Source organism: Bos javanicus, chromosome 23 (genome assembly GCF_032452875.1).
Source record: "Bos javanicus breed banteng chromosome 23, ARS-OSU_banteng_1.0, whole genome shotgun sequence".
NCBI classification, from domain to species: Eukaryota; Metazoa; Chordata; class Mammalia; order Artiodactyla; family Bovidae; genus Bos; species Bos javanicus.
The window spans coordinates 33,263,161-33,289,246 of NC_083890.1; the positions used below are offsets into that span (position 1 = coordinate 33,263,161).

Here is a 26,086-nt window from a genome sequence, read left to right on the forward strand (position 1 = left end):
AGGTGTCTGTATGTGAACGTATGTGTTTGAGCTTCTGGATGCTGCTGCTTCATTGTTCTTACTTGCTGCTTGTCTCTGTTGCTTACAAACACACTGACTGCAGCAATCTCTAAGATTCTGTCTCACCTAAGACCCTCTTTTAATTAGAGCTATGATGGCATGACATCGTCTCTGAGTTGACTCTCAGGAAATATGTAACCTACATATACATGTGTTAAGTTTAAGTGTACTCTCATTTACTAAGACTAATGCTCCCACCTGAACCATTTTCCTTGACTCGGAAAGTCCTAACAGAAACATAAGTGATAAATCTGATACTGCCCTTCCCTGCTGAGAACATTAATTGTGACACACAGCATGGTCTGAAATCCAGCTCTGGAAGGCAGCAGAAGGGTAGGGGGTGCAATGACTGGCTGTGTCCAGCCACCTGTCCACACTGTTGCCCCCCTTTTCTCTTCACCCTCATACCCCAGGCTGAACAGTTGGAGGGCATCTGCTCTTGGGGCTGAAACACCCGCACGGCCGACTCGGAAACAGTAAACCCATACTGCCGAATGATATATTTTTGGTGCAGAGAAAAATTTTGTCCCTCCTAGGGATCAAAATACATTCTTACATGAATGCATGTCATTTTTTTAAAAAGACATTGCCCAGGTCACATTCCAAATTCTGCCCATCCCATTGGATTGTACTCAACACCCACATTTAACGTTCTCTGTACTTTCAATTGCAAAGTCTTGAGATGAGGTTTGAGAAACACAATGTGAATGACATCCTTCAGAAGAGAAAAATGTTCAGAGCAGCTGGTTGTCTGGAGGGCGTCCACTGAAAAGCTCGCAAATCATACTATAGAAAAACAACTCTTACAGATGCCTGCTTGGTGGTAAAGTATCCTAGGATCTTGTGCTGTATTTAATACCAACTGCATTTTTTTTATTTCGGGGGAATCAACTTTTTTTTCACCACCTCTGCAGATATTATGTAGTCTCTAATTGAAGCCTAGCTCAGCTAATTCCACTTTTAAGAGACTTGGGAATGTACAGTACTTATAAATGAGCTCCTAGGTAAAGTATAAAACTCATGAAATCAGCCTCCCAGTTTTCTCTGGGCGATGCACAGGATGTCATCATCTAGACCTCATTAAACTGGAGACAACTTGGTAATACATCCTCATCACGGTAACAATCAGAATAGCACCTGCTCTTCACTGTTCTAAGCACTTGAATTCATTAGCGTATTTAATTTTCACAGCAAACTGGGAGTTTGTTTCTTTTCCCACTTTTACAGATGAGGTAATTATGGTCTGGAGAGGTCAGGCAACTCATCAAGGCTGCACAGTGTAAAGTGTTTCTGCCAGGCAGGCTGAATTCTTTGGTCTCCACGCCCTGACACGGAAGGCCTATATTTTGGCCTCACAATTGGGAAACAGAAGGTTAGATGACCATAAGTTCCAGTCCTGATAGGGAGTTACTTTTGAGTCTTCACACAGTGGACAGTTTTTCTTTTAAACCCTAGGATACACAAAGCCATTCCTTTTTTGCCATTAGAGAAGTGATGCAGTTTTGTCCTGTGTTTCTGGTGAAGACTGGCAATGCCTTTTCCAAATATTTTTTTGTATCGGAGTTGGAATCAAGCAACTAAAGAACATGAATAACTCCATTTTTTGTGCATTGAAAGAATAGGAGGTAGATGTGATCAAGATTATGGCATACGGTGTGGAGAGAAAAAAAATGAAACCCTGGGAAGATTTTATGTATCTCTGGCAAGGCTCTACCCAAATCAATTAAATTAAAACCACTGGGGATGAGGCTCAGACAATCACATTATTAAAAAGCTCTCCAGGTAATTCTAATATGCAGCCAGGTTTGAGACTCTCTAAACTGTATTATGCTCTTTCTAGAGGTTATTGATAGTTATATCCATAGGAAGGTGCAGAGGCCAAAATATAGGTTAAATATTTATTTAATGTGGTAAATGTCTTCAAATAAGCCCCGTAACTCAGTTTCTAACAGTGAACATGGCTTTCTGGATTTAGTCATGAATTTGTTACTCCTGAATAGCAAGGATTACCCACTTGTATTTGTTGACTCTAAAATGCTGTTATTATTGTTATACTGTGTCATAATGAGCATCTCATTGTGGCAAATGGTTGAGTGAGTGAATTCATGAGTGCTCAGCCACTCAGTTGTGTCTGACTCTTTATGACCCCCTGGACTGTAGCCCGCAGGGCTTCTCTGTAAAATTTTCCAGGCAAGAATACTGGAGTGGGTTGCCATGCCCTCCTCCAGGAGATCCTTCCAATCCAGGGACTGCACCTCAGTATCCTGCATCTCCTGCATTGGCAGGTAGGTTCTTTACCCACTGAGCCACCTAAGAAGCTCATGGGGAATGGTTATGGAATAAGAAAATAAAAGATAAGAGTAACAGTGAAACAAAGGTCAATTGTTCTCGAACCCTCTGAGCACCTGATCATCAGTGCTAGTTAATGATGTCTGTGAGGTCACAGGGTGTTCTGAGTACTGGTGACCCTTCTCTCCAAGTTGATGGAAAGTCATATTAAGAAACAGGCAAAAAAGGGAATTCCCTGGTGGTCTGGTGGTTAGGACTCCAAGCTTTCATTGCTGAGGGCTGGGGAACTAAAATCCTGCAAGCCTCATGTCATGGCCAAATTTAAAGAATAAGAAGGCAAAGAAAACTGGAGGAGAAATTCTGCTTTCTCAGCTAAAGGAAAGTAGAGATGGGTAGAAACTCTGATTCTAGATCCAGTTCTGCCAACAGTCTTGTTAGTACAGTTGTCTACAGATGAGTCTCCTTACCTATGCAGTGGGAATCATGACAGTTGCCCTACCTTATTTACATGGCTGTTGTCAGAGTATAGATGTCAGAGCATTTGGAAAGGACCAATCTGTGGATTTGAAATGTTATTATGAATCTCCTCACTAGATGATAGTAGAGATTCAGATAGCTGTGTGGCCACCAAAAGATGCACCATTCTCTTTATTTTTATTCCCCAAAGGGTCACCTGTTCTAAGTTCTTTTAACTTTGGCATCAGTACTAAATTCTTTAGAAGCCCTATATGGTGGAGAAAGTGAAAGTGTGAGTCGCTTAGTCATGTCCGACTCTTTGTGACCCATGGACTGTAGCCAACCAGGCTCCTCTGTCAGTGGAATCCTCTAGGCATGAATACTGGAGTTGTTTGCCACTCCCTTCTCCTGGGGATCTTCCTGATCCAGGGATCAAACCTGGGTCTCCTGCATTGCAGGCAGATTCTTTACCATCTGAGCTACTATATCTACCTCTATGGTGGAGAAGGCCTCTGTCAATTGACTGGAAAACTGAACTTCCCTATACAGAGATTATTTCATCTTTTCAATTTTGCATGATGAATGTTCCCAGGCTCAGCGCTGCCAGTTTGCTCAGAGCCTGCACTTGTTCCTCAAGTCCTGACACCTGAGACCCCCTGTGGCCCTGTCCATGGTGAAAGCCTTGGACTATTCCCACACGCTTATCCCTACCAGGCAGAGGACAGAGGCGAAATCTGAGGCCCCCGTGACCCCACAGCTCTGTTCCCTGTTGACCTGCTCCATGGCCAAGAGAGGTGGTCCCAGTTTGGGGTTTCTGTGTTTACACAGATGTTGGGCCGGGAGGAGTGGAAAGTTAGGTGGGTCTGGAACTTATTAAAGCCGGTTAATTTGACCTCCAGTGTGGTCAAATTATAGGCTTCTTGTTTGCTTTGAAGTGGGATTGGGTCGACCCACCAAGCAAACATGCTAAACCAAATCTCCTTCTCCTTCTAGAGAAAATAGACAAATTTCCCTTCTCTCTGACTTCCTCTTTATCTGCCCTGAGATTCAAGGAGGACAGAGATCATCATGTATTGCATTCATGCTACATCCCCCATTCCTACATTCCCTGTGTTCTGAAGTGTTCCGTAAAGGGGCTAAAGGCTAAGAAGTAGTTTCTGACACGATACTTGACTGCTTCATGCTAGATGTGGGCCGTGACACCCATTCACTATTCAGGATTGCTTTCCTGTATCAGCGCTGGAACAGTAGACACATTAAAATGTTCAAATGTGCACGTAAATAAAGCAAATGGAATAACATATTCCTGAAAACCCATCACCCAGTGCAATGATTGTCAAGAATTTTCCACACTTGCTTCATCTATCCCTCTTGTTATTGTTGTTAAAACATCTTAAAGCAAATCTAAACCATATGTCATTTCACTCCTACAAACTTCCGTGGGCATCTCAAAAGTATAGACATATTTCTGCATGATCCTAATTCCATTTCACACCTAACAAAATGAACAATATTTCCTTAGTATGATCTGAAGTCTAATCCATGTTAAAATGTCCCAAGTATCTCAAAAATGACTTTTTTCAGTAGGTTTGTCATGACAATCAAGACAAAGTCTACACATTGCATCTAGATGTATAAGGAGGAGAAGGACAAGATACTCAACCAAAAAGTCATTTTAATGCTTAAAGTAACATTTGGTTGCAAAGAAAGAACAAATGCTTATGGACCCCACACTGGACCCATCAACATATGGCAGACTCCCAACAGTATATCTCTTGAGTCTTTTCCTTTCTCCTCCTTTTTTCCCATGAATAAATGATTTGCTCAGCAGGGAGTCTGAAGCCCTGTGAAGATCTTAACCTACTTTATTTCTCCCAGACTGGCCAGAGGGACAGGGTGCATGGAGACAGTGGGTAGGACCCAAGAAAATGAATGAAAACCATTTTCTTGCTAGTGAACTAGAGACAAAATTTAAAACCCAGAGCCAAGAGAAGACCAAGCATTTCATAATGAGATTTGAGTCCCAGAAAATAAAAAATAGCCCTTGGAACAACTTTAATGTGACCAGAGGATGGAGTAAATTCAGAGGGAAGGGCCTAGAATAGGGTTGAAACTGGTGAATCAGGTGATGGAACTGGTGAGTCAGGTGATGGAATGGTGTGGTGGGGGAGACAGGTTGTCTTGGGGAAAGTCTTCCAGCTCCTCTTTTTCCTGCTTTTGAAAAAGGAATCTGACTCCCCTCTAGGTGGATTGGCTAAGGACATGAATGGGCAAAGAATTACAGACAGCTAAGAGTGGAGATTAATTTGCTAGCTGACTGGGAGCATCGTGTGATTTTTTGGAGTTATGTGAACCTCTGTGAGGGGAAGTATCCTGACAGTGCCTTTGGGTTCAGAATCCAAGTAATACGGCATTTCACATGTGTACAAATAGGCCTGTAATGTATTCTTTTGTCTTTGCTGTTGGGAGTCTGCCATATGTTGATGGGTCCAGTGTGGGATCCATAAGCATTTGTTCTTTCTTTGCAACTAAATTGTACTTTAAGGATTAAATGGACTTTTTGCTTCATTCCTGTTTTTACAGCTTCAAATCCTCTGGTTGGAGCAAAGAACAGTAAGAAATTATTTTACCCTCTTATGTATCATAAAAAGGAACGTAATTCTGCTTTGTTGATAATCTAGGCATTTGCACATAGCTATACCTAACTGCTTTGCATTCTGGTTATAAATTATTTGGTTTTGGCAACCAAAAATAACCCAGCAGATGTTGTTCATATGACCACCTTCTTGGTATGCAGGAGCAAGGATCAGTAATGAACCCACTACTCCCTTTATAGCGGTTTAATTTGCTAAAATTACCATGCAGAGAACATGTGTGCGGGCCTCTGGGAAACCACGCAGCTTTGAAACTGCTGGCATGTGATGGCACTTTCAGACACAGCCTTATTCTAGTTGAACCACAGAGTAACTCTCTGACACTGGTTTCTTCTGAAATGTTCTCATTTGCATCCTCCTTTTTTCACCTCTGCTTTGTTCAGTAATAATTCACATGACTTCAGACAGAACGCCACAGGTTTAGGGAGACCAAGGTCACATTATCAGAAAAAATTTACTCCAAGGCAGGGAGAATTAACAGAAGACACAAAATTCTCCCTATTAATATCGGGTTGGCCAAAAAATTTCTTCAAGTTTTTCCATAAGATCTTAGGGAACAACTTTTTTGCCAACCCAACACATAATAATCGGAAAGTGCCAACATTCAACTGGCTCATTTCCTTGGTAAAAACATCTTTTTCTTTGTATGTTGCTTTAAAAAAAATGGTGCTCACTTCAGCAGCACGTATACTAAAATTGGAACAAGAGTGAGAAGATTAGCACGGCCTCTGTGCAAGGATCACGTGCAACATTGTGAAGCATTCTGTGCTTTTCTATTACATGTAAATTAGATAAGCAATAAGGACTTGCTGTACAACACAGGGGACTATTTTCACTTATCCTGTAATAACCTATAATGGATAACAATCTGAAAAAAAGAATATAACTGAATCACTTTGGTGTACATCTGAAACTAACACAATATTGTAAATCACCTGTGCGTCAATTTAAAAAATTAAAACATAAGGTTTAACAAACATTTCTCTGCTTTTACCAGACTGGAGTGCAGACACAACAGGTCATTGCTTCCTGTTACAGAAAGGTCATTGCTTCCTGTTTCATGCTAAACGCCACTCTCCCTTTATAGATTATTAATTTTCATAATAAGTCTGTTATGAAAACTTTTTCTATAGAGTTATAGTTATGTAAACGAATCACTCCAATAGCTAACAATAAGCTCTTGAAGTTGATCAGAACACACCATCACTTACAGACTTCTAAAAAATGCATGACGCAGGCTGTAATCAAGAGTATCAGAATAGAGACTGTGAATAATAATGCATATCTTCCCACGTAAATTCTTTCATCTTCCCTCCTCTGGATGAGCCCTCACTATTTTTTTACATAAAAAAGCCAAGTGAAGGAGCTTCAGGGGCCAAAGCTGAGAAGGTGTCCAGGTGTTCTAACTGTGCATCTCAGCTCCTTCAAAACCCCTACGAGCTGCGCTTCATACCCTCGTGTATTATATTCAAGTCTATAATAAGATGCCTGAATGCTAAGCATTTGAAGTACTGCTTTTAAAAGTGTTGTCATAACAACAGAAATAAAATGACGAATGTAACTTGAGTTTGAAAAGACTGCCTTAGCTTTGAGTCCATTGCTTCACCTAAGCAAGGCTTAACTGTCACCTCCTAGTGCAAACGAAAGCTGTGATCCTATGGCATTACCATAATTGAGTTGAGGTCTTTAGCTGTAAGGTGGTTCAGTGGTAAAGAATCAACCTGCCAGTGCAGGAGACACAGCTTCAATCCCTGTGTCGGGAAGATCCCCTGGAGGAGGAAATAGCAACCAACTCCAGTATTCTTGTCTGCAAGAAACCTTGGACGGAGGAGCCTGGTGTGCTGCAATCCATGGGATCACAGAGTCAGACACTACTTAGCAACTAAGCATGCATGCCATTGCATAAAATTGTCAGTCAACCCTCCAATAATTCCACTTAATTGCTCTGATGGCCAGAAATAAATTAATTGATAAGAAAAATCTATTTGTTTGATTGTGTAGGCCATATCTAAAAAGCTTAAAGATAATTCATCTCCTTTCTCTGAGATGAGCTATATCATGTAGCTTAATTATAAGGTTCAGTTCCATATTCTACCTGACTCTCATGCCCATGAACGAATGCATTTTGGACACACATGCTAGGCAAAGGAACCATGCATGGTGCATGCTGATGCTTCCCAGCACACTGTTGGGGACATTCTTCTAGAACCAAAGGGCTTTTTCTCTTTAAGACGGCCAAAGATGTAGCTCCATTCTAGTGAAAATAATAAAAACTATGAGCTTACAAAAAAATGGTGATTTATAGGTTTCTCTGGTGGTTCAGTGACTAAGACTCCAAGCTTCCTCTGCAGGGGGTACAGATTCAATCCCTGGTCAAGGAAGTTATGCATGCCAAAAAATAAATAATAAATAAAAAGTAAAATAAAGTACAAAAAATTATAATTTCAAACTAAAAAATAAAGTACAAAAAAATTGTAATTTCAAACTTCTTGAGTCTTCCGTTTCTTAAGATAATCAGCTTAAATCAATCCGCATGCAAAATAGACACATTCAGAGGTGGGAAATTTTGCTTCCCTATGCTCTAGTGGTGGACAAGTCATTACACATGTTCCCAAACTCAGGCTGTATAAGACCAAGAGTGAATCCTAATGAAAATTACAGACTTTGGATGAGGGTGATGTGACAATGTAGGTTCATTGACTGTAGCAAATGTACCACTCTGGTGGAGGTTGAGAGTAGGGGAGACTGTGCATACATAGGGGCAGGGAGTATATAGGAAATTTCTGTACCTTCTGCTCAATTTTGCTCTGAGCCTAAAACTGCTTTAAAAATTAAAGCCAATTAAAAAAAAACTGTAAAAAATGACTTTACTTAATTTTAGTAAAGTCAAATAACAGTGAAAGATATTAGTACCATTTTGGTGTATTTTGAAGTAAAGAAGCAACAGTCACCATTAGCTAGAAATGAGTTGCCAAGCTCTAGGGGTAAACAGGCTACATGCAAGAAAAGCCTAGAGGAGCTGATAACACCAGGCATGGGGCCATTTCCTTCATACTGGAGCGTTGTTTTTGAATCTGATGATCAAATAATGAGGGTTTGTGGTGGGTGGATTTTTTTTCTCAGCAGGATCAGCCAAGCTGTCTATGAGGACAGTGTTTCCAAGAAATTTCCCCTTTTGATGTGCACGGTTTTTACTGTTTTGTGTGTGTGTGTTTTTTTTAATTAGTAAATTGACTGATTATTGCTGATAGCTTCAAGCTTCATTTAAGCACAAAATGTTTTTTCCTTTGAACCAGGAAACACTTGGTCCTGTTTTGATGTCTACTTTGCACAAATGAGGGTCTCTGAGTGTTTTAGACTTTGCATTTTAAAATGAGTTATGACAACATTAGTCAAAATCCATTCAACCCCCCTTGACATTTAAGCAAGTTTTAGGTCCTGAATCATTTCTCTTCTAATTATCGTGAGGCCAGCTGCTTCTCTCTGCATTTATTTAATCCACTAGAATGGAAGAAGAGGGGTTTTCATTTTCCTCAGGCTGAAATGGTGTCAATTATATAGAAGTTCTTACAACTGACTGTTCCAGTGAGTAGACATGCAATTAACATTTCTTCTTTACTCTTCAGATGGTTCTGCATGATGCTGAAAATAGCTTCACGGTGCTCTGCTCTCATTGGTTTGAGGGGGGAATAAAAGAGAAAGAAAGAGAGGAGCAGTAATATCAAATTACTTTATTTCTATATATCTCTTTCGGTTTCCCTGGTGGCTCAGTCAGTAAAGAAACCGCCTGCAGTGCAGGAGACCCAGGTTCAATCCCTGGGTCAGAAAGATCCCCTGGAGAAGGGAATGGCAACCCACTCCAGTATTCTTGCCTGGAGAATTTCATGGGCAGAGGAGCCTGGCAGGCAACAGTCCATGGGGTTGCAAAGAGTTGGACACAACCAAGCGACTAACACTATCTCTTTACCTAAAAAGTATGTATGGTATTATAATTAGTGCATTCTATTTGATGGATAAAAGTCAGATATACCTTCTAAGGGCTCATTCTAGACATTGATAGTAGAAAATAAACCATTATTCCACACTAAGATTTTTACATATGTTATCTCATTTTCTCCTTGCAACAGCTTTGGTAACTTAGGTCTTATTATCCTCATTTTATTGACAAGAAAAATTGGAGCTCAGAGAGAACTTGAGTGAACCCTGGGTTACCTGGCTCCAGAGACAATGCTTTTCTATCCTACCCTGAGCGTCAAAGAAGTTGGTACAGATAGATGATACCTATGCTCAAGAAGTTTGTAGCTTGTTAAAGGAGATGAAACATTCAGAGAAATAATTGTAAAACACCGAGTCCCTGAGTATGTTAATTCCCATCAATAATTGGAAGTTTTGTCAGAAATAGAGTCACTGATGTACAAAACAAACTTATGATTACCAAGGGGGAAAGAGGGGGAGGGATAAATTGGGAGATTAGAATTGACATATACACAGTACTGTATATAAAATTATGACCAGCCTAGAAGCTAGACATAAAAGTAACGACCAACCTAGACAGCATGTTAAAAAGCAGAGACATTCATTACTTTGCCAACAAAGGTCCATCTATTCAAGGCTATGGTTTTTTCAGTAGTCATGATGTATGGATGTAAGAGTTGGACTATAAAGAAAGCTGAGCGCCGAAGAATTGATGCTTTTGAACTGTGGTGTTGGAGAAGACTCTTGAGAGTCCTTTGGACTGCAAGGAGATCCAACCAGTCCATCCTAAAGGAGATCAGTCCTGAGTGTTCTTTGGAAGGACTGATGTTGAAGCTGAAACTCCAATACTTTGGCCACCTGATGTGAAGAGCTGACTCATTTGAAAAGACCTTGATGCTGGGAAAGATTGAAGGCAGGAGGAGAAGGGGACAACAGAGGATGAGATGGTTGGATGGCATCACCAACTCAATGAACATGAGTTTGGGTAAACTCCAAGAGTTGGTGATGGACAGAGAGGCCTGGTGTGCTGTGGTCCATGGGATCACAGAGTCGGACACGACTGAGCGACTGAACTGAACTGATATATAAAATAGATAACTAATAAGAACCTACTGTATAGCACAGAAAACTGAACTCAATACTTTGAAATGACCTACATGGGAATAGAATCTAAAAAAGAGTGGATATATTACGTATATATGTATATGTATATATGTATAATTGAATCACTTTGCTACATACCTGAAATTACAACATTGTAAATTAACTATAAATCAATTCAACTACACTCCAATAAAAATTGAAAAAATCAGTTAAATAAGCACCAAACTTTGAAAACAATAAATAAATAGATAAGATAGAAGTGCAACCAAAAATACTGGAAATTTTGTGGTTCACACGGCAAGATTCCTCTGGTTGAGCTGGTTGATTTGCTCAGAAAATGCTTCAGGAAACAGTTGACTTTTGCATCAAATAGTAGTAATGGATCAAACCCATTGAATAAAATAAGGATCCATGAGTCCATCCCAACAGACCTGACAGCGAATAAAAACAAATAAAAGGATTCAAGAAAGCTCAAACAAATGTACAAAACAATGACTGAGTTCAAAGCATACCATTTTGCCACCATCATAATGATAATTGATTTGGGCAAAAATCATCAATGGTTGCTAAAACTTCTAGGTTAAAGAAACAAGATATTTGCATAGCCTCAAAGTACCTCCTTACCAACCACTTACCAGTTACAAAGGCAAAAATAGAAACTTTCCAGGCATCCAACACCTTAACCAAGGGATCAAAGTTGACATCAAAGTTGTTCTATAAGTTTCTTCATCCATTCACATCACTTGTCTCAGTTAATCAGTGTAATATCTCGTGCATGTATTTATCATTTGCTTAGTAAACAGAAGCTGACAACTGAGAAGCAAATATTAGCCTTGCCTTGATTTATTTTAAGACAGAACACTACCAAAAAAAAAGCCAATGACTTAAATATATCCACTTTTTTTTTTTAAGATTAGTCAACTGTTCTGTAATAGGTACCTTGCAACCATATAATACACGGACATCTATTTTTAGGATTCATCTTAAATAATCATTTAGCATAGCAGGCTATTCACATCTGGCCCACATGCCTCTTTCAGACAGCTGAATTATACTTTTGCTCTTGACCAATATGTGGGGGAGCATAAACAGGATGGCATTGTTAGGAGCGGGGAGTGGAGGAACACAACCCGGGCATGACAAAATGAGTCAGAAAGCACAGTGGGGCCAATGTGCTGCATCTTATGTGGCGCCTACAGGGAAAAGGATCAAAACATGAAAATATTCAGCTCACAGGTGGTTGCTTATTAATTGAGCTTTTCCTTTTCAGGTCCTGATTCCTTGGCATTTCCTCTTGCAGAAGGAATGATGACTTTTTCTGGAAACTGATAGAGATTTTCCAACAGCTTTATTGATGTAAAATTACGTACCATAAATTGAATTCATCTTAAGTATATAGTTTGAGTTTCAGGAAATGTATACAGTTGTCCAGCAATCATCACAGCAGTTTTTTGAACACTTTCACACACATACACCCATACAAAGTTGTCTCATGATCCTTTGCCTGTTCCCATCCCTGGCACCAAGCCAACGCTCAAGTTAATTGTAGAATTGTCTACTTATACCTGCATGTCATCCCAGCAACCTACCAGCTGACCTGCTGGCTGTTGCCTTATCACAGAAGATTAGTCTCAGTCTATGGTGGAGATGGTATAGCTTTGTAGCTATGCAACTATTGATTTCTAAGTTGACATTCTCCCCCCATGAGAAATGCTTCAATGAGAACTAAGAAATTCTTACTTTGTTCTGAAATCACAGATGTCTCTCATATTTTCTGTCAATAGTGGGGATCTTCCAGAATTACCTGTTTGTGTTGTATATTGGAGAATTCAGCTAAATGAAAAAGAAGGGAAACAGACCATAAAAACCTTACTCTTCCAGGGTGAAGAGAGTGATGTCCAGATGTTGTGTGACTGTTTTTTAAATTTCATAATGCTTGATGTCCTGCAACTCCAACATGTACAAATGCTAATCTGCTCCTTCCTTTCCAATAGGGAAGTCATTCTTGCAAGGATACACTTTGCCTTTGACCATATCTTAAAATCAAAAATAAAAGGCATCTATAATATAGACTGGGTGTTCCTTGGTGGCTCAGTGGCAAAGAATCTGCTTGCCAATGCAGGAGACACAGGTTCAACCCCTCAGTGGAGAAGATCTCCTGGAGAAGGAAATGACAACCCACTCCAGTATTCTTGCCTGGGAAATCCCATGGACAGAGGAGCTTGGCTAGATATTATACAGTCCATGTAGTCACAAAGAGTTGGACACAACATAACGACTAAACAGCAGAAGCATAATGCAGACTGAATGGATCTCTTTTATCATCCAGAAGAGCACCTGGATTGTGGGTCAACCTAGTGTGTGTTAGTCACTCAGTCACGTCCAATTCTTTGCAACCCTGTGAATTATGGCCCACCAGGCTTCTCTGTCCATGGAATTCTCCAGTCAAGAGTACTGGAATGGGTGTCATTTCCTTCTCAAGGGGATCTTCCCAACCTAGGGATTGAACCCAGGTCTCCTGCACTGTAGGCAGATTCTTTACTGTCTGAGCCACAGGGAAGCTCCTAAGTACCTTCTTAAAGGTAGTTGAAGAGAAAAGCCAATTATAAACCATAAAACATAGTTCTAAAAAAAAGAGTATGATAGAAAAAGCAGCATACACAATTTAGTATGCACTATGCTCAAAATTATTGAGTTGAAGAAGATTGTGTGCACCAAAATTCTACTGGTGGTTGTCTTTGGGTGGATAGAAACTATATGGTTCTTTATTCCCCATCCCTGCCCTAACTTCTTTTTACTTCTCTGTATTATCCTAATGCAGCAGAGTGCTTTTATGCTTAGAAAAACTAAAAATAACCTAATGATTCCTGTTTCCTTTCATGAGTCTCAGTATACTTAACTTTGATCAATAGTAACATTTCTTCTTAGAGAGGGAAATGGCAACCCACTCCAGTACTCTTGCCTGGAGAATCCCAGGGATGGAGGAGCCTGGTGGGCTGCCATCTACGGGGTCGCACAGAGTTGGACATGACTGAAGCAACTTAGCAGCAGCAGCAGCATTCCTTCTAGCTGACTGGTTGCTTTGTCCAATTATGGTTAATCAATGCTTCTAAAATGTCTACTGTGAACTCATTCATTTGGAGATTCGTGCCTGAGAGGTGATGAAAGGAGCTCACGCTGTCTTACCTAACCTTGAGGGTCCCCAAAAGGAATTGTTCACACCTGGGGAGAGAAGCTTGCTAACCCAGGCTAATCAAATTCACAAGAAAGTATAAACCAGAATACCAGTTTATAAAAATGTAAGGGGAAATGGAACTGTCACCTGGACTGAACTTTCAAAGCATTTTTCTTCCATTTTTGCTGTTTATACCGGAAGCACTGTCAGGAGCTGCGTGTTAGGATCTGCTGCAGAGCCCTGCTCTGTGATGGATGCCCTTCATTGCCCATCCTCCAAACAACTCTCCAAGGTTGACCTCTGTCATTCATTCATTTATTCGTAAGAATCAGGTTATCTTTGAGTTCTCCAGGGCACTGGCTAGTTCCCCCTCTGAACTGTGCTCGTACTGGACCTTTTATTTTTGGTTCAAACAAGGCAAGAAATCTAGTGGGGTGAAGGGGGAACCTCTTGATCCCTTGATCTTTTTTATCTGCCCCACACCCACCCTCCCCAGACCCTGCCATCTCCAGACTCAGTGCTCTTCCCAAATTGCCTGGTGATGTGATAAGCTACCTTCTAATTTAAACAAACTAGGAACTTCAGGTCAGCTGGTGGCTCATCACACCCACCAAGGCCCAGTGTACTTGTATCACCGTGTCATATCAGAACACATGAAATCCTGTACTCATTTTATATCAAAAGACTCTGTTGTGTGTTCGGTTGGATCTTAGCACTGCATAGCCAGGGAGAAGGCAGCAGTTTTCACTGTATGAAAAGAAGAGAGACAATTGTGGCTTTCTGGCTTCTGTGCTACGAGGCTCAGCTAAGAATGGTAGGGTTCATTCAACTCTTAGTCAAGGTGCTTGGGATTCCTCCAGAAGAGTCGATGCTTCCCAGGGATTATGGGAATTGTGGGGCAGGGGTGGCCACATGGTGTAACAACCTGGGCTGCCTGGGACAAAGCAAAGTAAGGAACAAACCATAGCAGCTTCACTGTTTGCCTAAGGTTCGAGACCTTTCTAGGATTTAATGCACATAAATGAATGTTAGTTCTGCTGGCATTTTCAGAAAGGCCAGGTGAGAAGTCAGTAACTTGAGAACTAGAAACATGTCTAGTTTCTAGAGCTAGAAAGCTGGAAAGTTTCAAGTAGCAGCAGCCCAAGAAGAGTGTTATTTTACATAGAATTTCTTGCTTATTAGGCATGGTATTTGGTGAGTCTTAGCAATATGTACGGAGAAGGCAATGGCACTCCACTCCAGTACTCTTGCCTGGAAAATCCCATGGATGGAGGAGCCTGGTAGGCTGCAGTCCATGGGGTCGTGAAGAGTCAGACACAACTGAGTGACTTCACTTTCACTTTTCACTTTCATGCATTGGAGAAGGAAATGGGAACCCACTCCAGTGTTCTTGCCTGGAGAATCCCAGAGATGGCGGGGCCTGGTGGGCTGCTGTCTATGGGGTCGCACAGAGTCGGACATGACTGAAGCGACTTAGCAGCAGCAGCAGCAGCAATATGTACTGGGTATAGTGCTTCCTACCAGGAGTCCAATCCCATCTCTAGAAGTCCTTCAGATAAAAATAAAGAAGTTGGTCTGTAACTCAAAGCTCATCATGGGAACTTTATTGAGGAATCTGAATTATTAGGGTGTAATCAGAATTTATGAAACCTAATACCTTATTTCTCAGAAATCATATTTCTCCTTTACAGGACTTACAGATATAAACAACTGTATAAACAGAGCTGTTACCCATCAAAGTTGTCTTATATGTTCTTGTATGTGAAATCTCTCTCCTCTCTAGTCCCGACTCTGCTGCTGCTAAGTCGCTTCAGTCGTGTCCAACTCTGTACGACCCCATAGACGGCAGCCCACCAGGCTTCCCCATCCCTGGGATTCTCCAGGCAAGAACACTGGAGTGGGTTGCCAAATGTCTGCAGTTTCAAAAAAGTATTCTGCACCATGTCAATCATACATAAATCCATTTCCTTCACAAAAATTCAAGCAATATAGAAAAATTAAAATGTTTCTGACTGCCACTCAATCCCACCTCTCCATGGACTGTCTATGTATACTTTCAGAACTTTTCAATTCATGTACATAATTTTATATTTTGTTTTCAACATTCCTGGTATCATGCTCTAACTTGTTCTGCAATTTGTCCTGAGGGAGGGGGGTCTTTCTGTGTGGGCATATTGTTATAACTGCTCAGGTTATGCCATAATGTATTAATCATTCCTATAATGATTAATATTTATATCATTTCCACTTTTCTCCTATTACATAGTTGACTGTCATTAACTTCCCAGTATATAACTTTTTGTGAAGTTGAGTATTTCTACACAGGAGATAGCAAAGAGTAGATGTGACATATTGAAGGATAAATGTGTTTTACACATTAAATAGAAGATACTACCAGTTGTCTTCCAAGCTTTGGGTATCACTTTATACCGCTATTAGCAGTGATAATGCAATTCTATTGATATTAGTACATCAGTCCTTTCTTTAGGGGAAAGCATTTCTTCAAAGAAGCATCGGCTAGTAAAATGCAAATGACAAGAAACCAATTTCGAATCCTTAAAGCTTGCAAATGAGTACGTGTAGCTTTAGGGATAGTTTTGCTGGAAGAAAGCAGGTCTGTGAGAGTCTAGGAAGCCAATGAGCAGCTTGAGGACTTAAGGCTCCAGGAGGTGGGAGTGGTGTCATCAAAAAGATGATAGCAGAGTTACAGAGTACCTAGCCACAGGGGAATGGCTGAGGCTGCTGGAAGACTAGTAGCCAAGTAGTCACCCCCACTTCAGGGTTAGGGGTATGGGCAGGGGGGTGCTTTGTGCACCCTTACCCATCATCCCTCCAGCTCTTCCCTTTCTCAACCTACTCCTTTTTCTCAAGAGCCTAACTTTGTGCAGAAGCCCTCAAACTTATTTTATGACTCTCCTTAGGCAGTGAGTCAGCCTCCAGGGGAGCTGATGGCAGGATAGGGATCTCAGCCTAAGCCAGCTATCAGCCAAATTCTTCTCTGGTAGATAATGATCATTTCGCAGACCAGATAGACAAAACACAACATTCACAAAACTGCCTACCCCTCTTCCTGTTCCCAGCGGGCATCCATTCAACAAGTAACTGTAATGAAAAGTGTCTGAGGACATCCCGAAGCAATTTACAAACTCAGAATCCAAGACAGACATTTTTGTTCTCAAGAAGTGTGCCTGGAGACACATAGTTTTTTGAGGCAGAAGCCTGGTGTGTCTCCCTTTGCCTGGCAAAGCAATAAAGCTATCCTTTTCTTTAAAAGAAGCAGCAGCTTTCTTACCTGGTACTGAAAAAAGGGAAGGGGTAAAATTATTTCACTATCCAACTCTAATGTTTAATTCATTTAACATTTAAACTTTCCAAAGAGAGGCTTATTTAAGACTCTTTTTTAAAAGTTGGATATTTGAGAAATTGTAACAAATTGTTTTGGTTGGGTTTGAAAATTTCAACCAATTCAGCATCATCCTTTTTTTCTTTTCTGGGCTGAGCATCAGAACCACCTGCGGTCCTTTTCAAAATCCCAATACTCAGGTCCATGTCAGTTATATCAGAATGCCTAGGAGTCCGTGCAACTACTGATCCAGTGGGTAATAGAAAAACATCTTTTTTGTTTAAAAACGTAATCTCTAGGAAGTCAAAACAATAACACAGTTAAAATATTTCACACACTTTTAAGTCTTTTTCCCATGACCAAAGCTTGCCAGGATGCAACAGACCTATTGAACAATAATTGACAAAATGAGATATGAAACTAAATTTGCCAAATTGAGACTTTAAGGTATGTTTTATATAACAAAATTATTGAGTACAAAAAGAACATGTTTTCCTAATATTTATTAAATTTTCTGGACCTTTTTCTTGATATTTATTACAGTTTCTTGATATTTGCTATGTTTACATGTGATGCAAAGTAGCACAGGCCCGCTTTATGAACCTAAGAAGGTGTTTTTAATGAAAATTGGACAGACTTCTTAGTAAGCAACAAAGAACACTTAGGAGGACCTTATTAAGGATTTATGTGTAAATCATGGTTATTTTTTAATGTTGGGGGTGGGGAGAGGCAATCAGAAAGAGTCTATTTGCACTACATTTTGTCCTGCCATTCAAGCATTAGATATTATTATTGAATGTGCATACTTCTACATCATCATGGCTTTTAAAATTCTGGAGAATGCTCCCAAATTTCAGCCTCCCTGCCCCCATCCCTAGCTGGAATGGATGGGATGCCTGTCCCACCCAGATCAAAGAGCAACCTGTTGCTCACTGCAAAGCCTCTTGCCAAGTGAGTCAGCGCCAGTGTGCATGCAAGAATGCATGCAGCCCAGAGCTGCTTTCTCCTCAGTGGCTGGGGAGGAGGGGGTTTAGGAGCCTGCAGCCTCATGGGGAAGGGACTGTTTGTTCTTTTCTCTCTGGGGAAGCAACTCATTCAGACCTCTGCCCGTGACTGAGCTGCTTCCAGGAGCTCTGAGCCGCTCTCAGTGATAATGGACCACAGGAGCGTTCTGCTGCTGTTTTTCAGCTTTGCTTGCTTGTTTGCTGGGTTTTTTAAGGGCAACTATTGATGCTGTTGGTGTCTGCCCACTTTGGAAGTCTTTAGCCCGGACAGTGGCTGTGTCTCCTTCCTCCTGCTGGCCCGTCCCCCTCTCTGGACTGAGGTTACGTGCTAAAACAATGGTATGTGCTTTGACTCTTCTTGATATAAAAGGAATAGAATTACCTAACTGTTCTAGGGCAGTCCTTTGGGGAAACTAATCTTAGGCTTCTGTGCAGCTTAAGTTTTGGTTTTTTATTAAATATTTATTTCTCTGTTATTTATTTGGCTGTGCTGGGTCTCAATTAGGGCACATGGGATCTTTTATCTTCATTGTGAAATGCGGGATCTTCAACTACGGCATTGAGACTCTTAGTTGTGTCACGTGGGATCTAGTTCCCTGACCAGGAATTGAACCTGGGCCCCCTGCAATGGGAGCTCTGAGTCAGCCACTGGACTACCAGGGAAGCACCTGAGGTTGTGTTTTGACAACGCATCTTGGTCAGCGGTACCAAGTCTTTACAAAAGGCGAGCTGGTGACTGAAATAGGGGTGTGTGCTTTCTGCTATATTTTCCCCTTTCCCTTCCTTGCCTCTTCTCACGGGTTCTTATCATAACCTAGATTATCACTGCTCTTGTGAGCACTCCCTGTGCGCGTCTTTTTTTTTCACTGCCACAATAGCAGCATGATCTGATCTTTCAAAATATACTTAAATGTAGAAAAAGGGAGAACAAGTTTAAGTAAGCTCATCTCTCAGGAAACCTAGTGTTTTTTGTCTTGTGACTTCCAAGTGTAGAATTCCACCCTAAGACTGAGCTGTGCTTTGAATGTGACACAGAGCCTGTCTGAAACTTGACTTGGCCTATTTGTGTGCTTCTGCTGTTGCTATTGCTGTTCTAAATGGAGGGAAACATTACAGAGTTTTCATGATTTGGAAGGTACGGTTGAACCTTGTTTAAAAAAAATAATCCCTGAAGGAACCCTAAAGTAACTGATAATGGTGTCTAATTTATATTTATTTATGTCTTCGTGTGTTTCTTTACCTAAGAACTGAACCCTTTGGGTTAAAAAGAACATGTCATAGGAAAGAAGTCTTAGAAGCATCTAACAGCCTCATGACTCACCTTATCCCATGTCACTTCCTATTATCATTGACAGGCTTAGCATGTTTTCTGTTTGAACCTGCCTGTTATTTGCCTTAATCTTTCCATTGTCTTACAGGACTACCAGCCAGACTCCCAGAAATCATGTTGGTAGGATCCCAGTCCTTCTCACCTGGAGGGCCCAATGGGATCATCAGGAGCCAGTCCTTTGCGGGGTTCAGTGGCCTTCAGGAGCGGCGATCCAGGCAAGTCATGATGGGTCTCTCCTGGGACACAGCTTGAGAGGGATGCGAACCCTGATGCTCTGAACAAAGTCTGCATCCGTGTGGCCTGGTCAAAACACACACCTGTGCTGTTTTAATCTCTTTCATGAAAAAGATGTAATGTTCCCCACATTTCTATTATTTAAGAATTGCTCCTGCAAAGAAGATGGCTGAAGATTTACGACAAGCTAGCAATATGTGTTGGTAGCTCTCCCTATCCCCACTCCACCCCCACCTCATGTTTTTCAGATCTTTTGATACCTTGTTGCTAAAGTGCCTCCAAAAGTTTGAGCCCATTTATCCTCTAACCAGTAACAACAGATTTGCCTTTATCCACACATCTGCTGATACTGAGCATTTTCTAAAAATCTTTCTCAGTCTTTTAGATCATCCCTAATTGAGGTTAAATGTGTTTTCATAAGTTTACTTGTCTTTTGTCTTTACTTGGAAACAAACAGTTCATTTACATCCATTGCCTATTTTGAGGGTGGACATTTACATATTTTCTTACAGAATAGTAAAGGTTCTTTATATACCCATTGCAGCACCATCTATGGTAGTCTTTTCCTGCCAATTTAAATTGTTCTTTTTTTTCTTTTCACCTTTTGATCCCCTTGGCCCATTTCTCCTACCTAGCCTTCAATCCCTGCCTCTGACAGCCACCAGTTGGTTCTCTATATCTCCGAACTTGGTTTTTCTTTTTTTTCTTTTAGATTGTACATTTATCTGACTTACTTCCTTACGTATGATGCCCTCAGGGTCCTTCTATGTTGTCACAAATGGCAAGATTTCACTGTTGTTTATGGGTGAATAGTATTCCTTTTGTTTTGTTGATGGTTTCCTTTGCTTTGTAGAAGCTTTTCACTTTTTTAGTTTGATGTAGTCTTCCTTTAGTCTTCCTTGTATATTTTTGCTTTGGTTGCTTTTGCTTTTGGTGTTTTATTCAAAAAGTCACAGCCAAGACCTGTGTCAAGGAGTTTACTGCCTATGTTTTATTTTAGGAGTTTTATGGTTTCAGGTCTTACATTCAAGTCTTTAATCCATTTTGAGTTAACTTTTTTATATGGTGTAAGAGAGGGTCCAGTTTCATTCTTTTGCATGTAGCTGGCCAGTTTTTCCAGCACCATTTATTAAAGAGACTGTCTTTCCCCCATTGTATATTCTTGACTCCTCTGTCATAAATTAATTGACCATATATGGGAGGGTTTATTTCTGGGCTCTCTATTCATTGATCTATTTCCAGATCAATTCACTGATCTGTACTGTATTCATTGTATTCATTGATCTCTATTCACTGGTCACAGTCTGACCCGTGCCAGACTGTTTTGATTACTGTAGCTTTGTAATAAAGTTTGAAATCACCCCATACCCCTTTTTGAAGCACATTTCCATTGTATTTGGGGGATCTGAATTGTATTTGTAATTGGGGGATTATTTTTGGTATGAAGTTATGCAGTGGATAAAGACTGCCTCTGCAGACTGACTCTGGGGAGCAGATGTCATTCAGACACAGGCTTGAGAAAGTTATTCTGCACTTTCCCCAGTATCTCCTCTCATCTAAAACAGAACCTAGGTGAACTCAAGAAAGAAAAGACAGGTAGTGAAATAAGTAACATGGAATACAGTTGGTCCTCAGGTTTTCTGACGTGATCATGGTCTTGCATTCTTAGGGGGTTGTGTGTTTTGCAGTACATTGTCCCCTTTGGTACACACAGTGATGGCAGAGGAAGGTAACTCAGAATTAACCTGGAAGGTGCACACCTGCCGCACTCAGAGGTCACGGCTTTCCACTTTACAGCTGGGTCAGTGAGTAGTCTGGCCTCTTAGCTTCCTAATCAGATCAGTAGCCTGGGGTTAAGTTACCATGTGTCCATCTTACCACTGTAGGCTGCCTCCCTGCCACTAATAGAGATTTTGAGGATCAAGGAACTAAGATCCTGCAAGCCTTACAGTGCAGTCAATAAATAAATAATAAATAAAACTTAACAAAAAAATCTATCCTCAGAGATACTGCAGGCTTGATTCCAGACCACTGCAGTAAAGCAAATATCATAAAAAGCGGGTCGCATAAATTTTTTGGTTTTCCAGGGCATATAAAGGTTACGTCTATACTACACTGTAGTCTATTAACTGTATAATAGCATTATGTCTTTAAAAAAAAATGGACATACCGTAATTAAATACTTTATCGGTAAAAAATGCTAACCATCATCTAACAACGCAGGACTGCTGCACATCTTCAATTTGTGAAAAAACACAGTATCTTTGAAGTGCAATAAAATAAGGTGTGCTTGCCTACAGAATTAGCCCTTTGTCATGCTCTGACCCTTTATTTCGGAGAAGGCAATGGCACCCCACTCCAGTACTCTTGCCTGGAAAATCCCATGGACGGAGGAGCCTGGTGGGCTGCAGTCCATGGGGTCGCTAAGAGTCGGACACAACTGAGCAACTTCACTTTCACTTTTCACTTTCATGCGTTGGAGAAAGAAATGGCAACCCACTCCAGTGTTCTTGCCTTGAGAATCCCAGGGACGTGGGAGCCTAGTGGGCTGCTGTCTATGGGGTCACACAGAGTTGGACACAACTGAAGTGACTTACAGTACAGACCCTTTATTTAAGATGTATTCATTCACATCTCAGTCGAATTTGCCTTCTTTTTATACTTTTATTTCTTTATTTACGTTTGGCTGTGCTGACTCTGTTGGTGTGCTTTCTCTAGTTGCAGTAGCAGGGGCTGTTCTTTAGTTGCAGTGCTCAGGCTTTTCATTGCAGTGGCTTCTGTGGTTGTGGAGCATGGGCTCTAGGGCATGGAGTATGGGCTTAACTGCTCCTCAGCATGCAGGATCTTCCTGGATCAGGGTTGAACCCATGTCTCCTGCATTGGCACGGAGACTTTTTTTTTTTTTTTTAACTATAATACAATTTTATTTTTTTTTAACTTTTTAATTTTATTTTATTTTTAAACTTTACAATATTGAATTGGTTTTGCCAAATATCAAAATGAATCCGCCACAGGGCAGGGAGACTCTTTACCAATGAGCCACCAGGGACGCCCCCCAGTCAAATTCAGTAGATGCTTACACCTTATGTCACATAGTGAACATATGTTTTTAGCTGGATTATATCCTTCTGCCTATTCATTATTTCTACCTAGAAGTGTGTGTCCTTGGCTTCCCATGAGGATTCAGTGATGTAACATGCTTTCATTTAGAGTGTACATTATCTACAGCCAGGCTTTGACTCTGGGTAGCCACTGCCCAGCCAAACTTCCAGATTTCAGCAGTTAAATCTAATACCACAAAACAAAATGTAGGATGGCTCAGATTTATTAATATGCAAGGGAATGTTACCTACCCCAAAAGACACTAATGCAGACACAAGATGATTAAAAGGCATTTCTTTGATCAGATCACTTCGGCTGCCAGAGACTCAAACCATTTCAGCTTTTCTTTTCTCTTTCCATAGATGTAACTCCTTCATTGAAAATTCCTCCGCTGTCAAGAAGCCTCAGGCCAAACTGAAGAAAATGCACAATTTAGGACACAAAAACAGCAGCCCTCCCAAAGAGCCTCAGCCTAAAAGGGTGGAAGAGGTCTACAGGGCTTTAAAAAATGGACTTGAGTAAGAACATCAAACCTAATGATACATTGAAACCTTTTTCCTTTCTAAAATCCTCAGGAGGGTCAGAAAAGCTAGTCTTGTAAGATAATTTTAGAATGTCTATTTCTGTAGCATGATTGCACCATAATTGAGGAAACAGTAAATGAGTCCGAAAGATAAGAACTCTTCTGGTTTCCATCATAGCCAAACATTGAAAGAGACCTGAAAAAGTAATATATTTATATTTAACTCTGCTTTGGATTTCACTTCAACAATGGTAGACAGGCATATCTGTTCTAGAGACTGCTGAAGAAGGGTTCTAAAACCTTCCAAGTATATTATAGCAATGGCTTGTCCAGAATAAAACTTCCCTAGTGTGTGGTGAAATGCGTACAGTCAATGTCATGTGGAACTTCGTTGGGATTCCATGAGCCCAGACCCAAGACTGACTCCATAGTACATACCCCTCCCTCTTCATTGGTTTTGCTTTCCTGCACTGCCAGCCTCATGGGGTTCTCCTTTTAGACCATCTGGATGATATCAGAGGCAACTGCTAGAGCTTTCAAAATGTGGAGAGTTTGGAAAAATGCAGAGCCTTTCCTTCACCAGCTCTGCACTCTACAGAGTAAGGTTCAGGCTCTCAATCCCCCTGTTCAGGTCATCATCAGCACTGATCCACTCAGTAGTCATGGAGTTCACGATCACATCTCTCTTATCTTTACAGTGAGTATCTGGAGGTTCACCAGACAGAGCTGGACAAGCTGACAACTCAGTTAAAAGATATGAGAAGAAACTCTCGCCTGGTAGGTACTAATCATTAAGATGTTAACGCAGTCGGGTTTTGGGGTGGGAGAGGAGGCGCTGCTAAGTAACTTATCTTACTGGATGAGCATAGGATGAGGAAGAAGCTTCAAGAAAAGCAGATTCAAGGGGCAGAGTACCATCTGCTTCCAGATGTGTATTTTAATGCTTTATTCTTAATATGTTCCAGTATTTTCCAAGCATATTTATGCAGACAAACTTTGTAATCAGGAAAAAAAAAAAACTTAAAAATAAATTCCCTATACCCCTCCTCCCAAGTAATATAAGGAACTGAAAAGTTGGGATTTTCCTTTGGGAGATAGTGATGCACAGGGAAGCCTGGCATGCTGCAGTTCATGGGGTCACAAAGAGTCGGACACAACTTAGCCACTGAACAGCACCACCACCATATTTTTAGTGTTGGAATTTGGAGCCCAGAACTTTTATCTCCAGTTTTTAAAAAGTAATAGGTGAGTGATATCAGAAAGGGGAAGGAAGCTCAAGAGGCCATTGTTAGGAGAAATCAGAGGAGTCCTTGAGCCATTTCAACTGCACATGGTATTGTTGGAGATTCTTACAAGTTTCCTCTATTCTGAATCTGTGAGGGCTTCTCTGCTTGAAGAGGTGTTTCTAATGATTTTAAATGATTCTGTTAAGTCCTAAATGATATGCCTTAATGTTCCAAGGCATCAGAAAGCCCGGGAAAAGTCTACATACACAAGGTTCAGATATACATGAATAGCTGTTATCTTTTTTAAAAGATGTGCTAAAATGTATATTTTTGTCCTGAAAAGCCTGAAATATACAGGCTTAGGGACTTCCCTAGTGGCTCAGTTGGTGAAGAATCTGCATGCAGTGCAGGAGACCCAGGTTCGATCCCTGAGTTGGGAAGATCCTTTGGAGAAGGAAATGGCAGCCCACTCCAGTAGTCTTGCCTGGAGAGTTGCCTGGAGAAATCCATGGACAGAGAGGCTGGGTAGGGGTTAAATTCTTCACAGAAAGTTGAGGTTTTATATTCTAATGATATTAAAGGATAAAGTGCTCCCATTTATGTGGAACTCACTGTGGAGTGGCCTTCAGAGCTTTTGAGTGTCCTTGACAGTCCTCAGCGGCAACAAATGTTCCTCTTTGGAGAACAATGGTGTGTGGATGGACGCTTCCAGCAGGACTAAGTGTTCCAAAAAACCCTTCTGATGGGGGCTGTGGGCTTAGTGTACTGATGCTCCTGTGATATGGTGACCCAGGAATAAACATGCTTTAAAGACAATTTGTGGAAAGCCTGTCACCGCTCTCAAGGACTCTTCTTAAATATCAATTTTTATGTGTTTAAACAGGAAGGCAAGTCTTTTTTAACACATATATCACTGCTATTTTTCATGTTAACATTAAAAAAATTTTTTTAAGTGAAGATGAATTTCTGTGCCCCTCACTATGTAAAAGAGAGGAGAGCTCAAAGCAAGTGAACATTTTACAGCTCCCAGGGGGAGCAAGGACTGGGCAGGGTGCTGGAGACACAGAGTATAAATAAATACTAGCTCTTAAAAATATTCTTAGTGGTATTTAAAATAACCCAGATTTTTGCTCTTTTAAAGCAAATGGAAAAAGTCCAACAGAACATTTTGGGGTTGATCATTATTTCACTGATAATGCAGAAATGCAGACAAAATCCTTCGATTCATGTCAGTAACGGTTTTGAGGGAACTATGTTTTAACCTGGATACTCTTTTTTTTTTTTTTTTTTTAATTTTAGGGTGTGCTGTATGACCTAGACAAAGTAAGTTATTGTTCTGTGTTCAGGGCATTGCTGGGGGGGAAGAAACCCTTCATCCTTGAGAAGTCAGCAATCTCCTCTTAGGTCCAGCTAAGGTCCTAGAGAAAGAGTTCATGCTTTTATCTAATGAGAATGATGTAAGTACTATGATCTACAGACTCAATAATGTGTTTAAGGTCACTTTTGTAAAAATGCCACCTGGTTTCAGGGTTTCTCAGTGTGCTACTAAGTTTAAGAATTTTCCAAGTGTTTAAAGGTCCATACCTGTGTTCTCTCTAAACGGGAACTATC

The 26,086-nt window shown here is 40.7% G+C and overlaps 1 protein-coding gene and 1 non-coding gene across 9 annotated transcripts in view; both read left to right on the forward strand.

Moving 5' to 3' along the window:
* The window catches only part of RIPOR2 (RHO family interacting cell polarization regulator 2), a 212,917-nt gene that overhangs the window by 142,012 nt on the left and 44,819 nt on the right, over positions 1-26,086 (forward strand). For 7 of the 8 annotated variants that reach the window (XM_061398710.1, XM_061398708.1, XM_061398702.1 and 4 more), the window contains exons 2-5: positions 19,479-19,605; positions 23,089-23,244; positions 23,948-24,026; positions 25,775-25,798. In XM_061398710.1, coding sequence (XP_061254694.1) covers positions 19,479-19,605; positions 23,089-23,244; positions 23,948-24,026; positions 25,775-25,798 — 386 coding nt within the window. Of the gene's footprint in view, positions 1-16,363; positions 18,400-19,478; positions 19,606-23,088; positions 23,245-23,947; positions 24,027-25,774; positions 25,799-26,086 lie in introns of those variants that run through there. The other variant, XM_061398704.1, reaches the window with a different exon arrangement.
* On the forward strand, positions 6,126-6,232 carry LOC133237070 (U6 spliceosomal RNA). Its single transcript, XR_009733106.1, has one exon. It is a non-coding gene; the product is annotated as a U6 spliceosomal RNA (small nuclear RNA).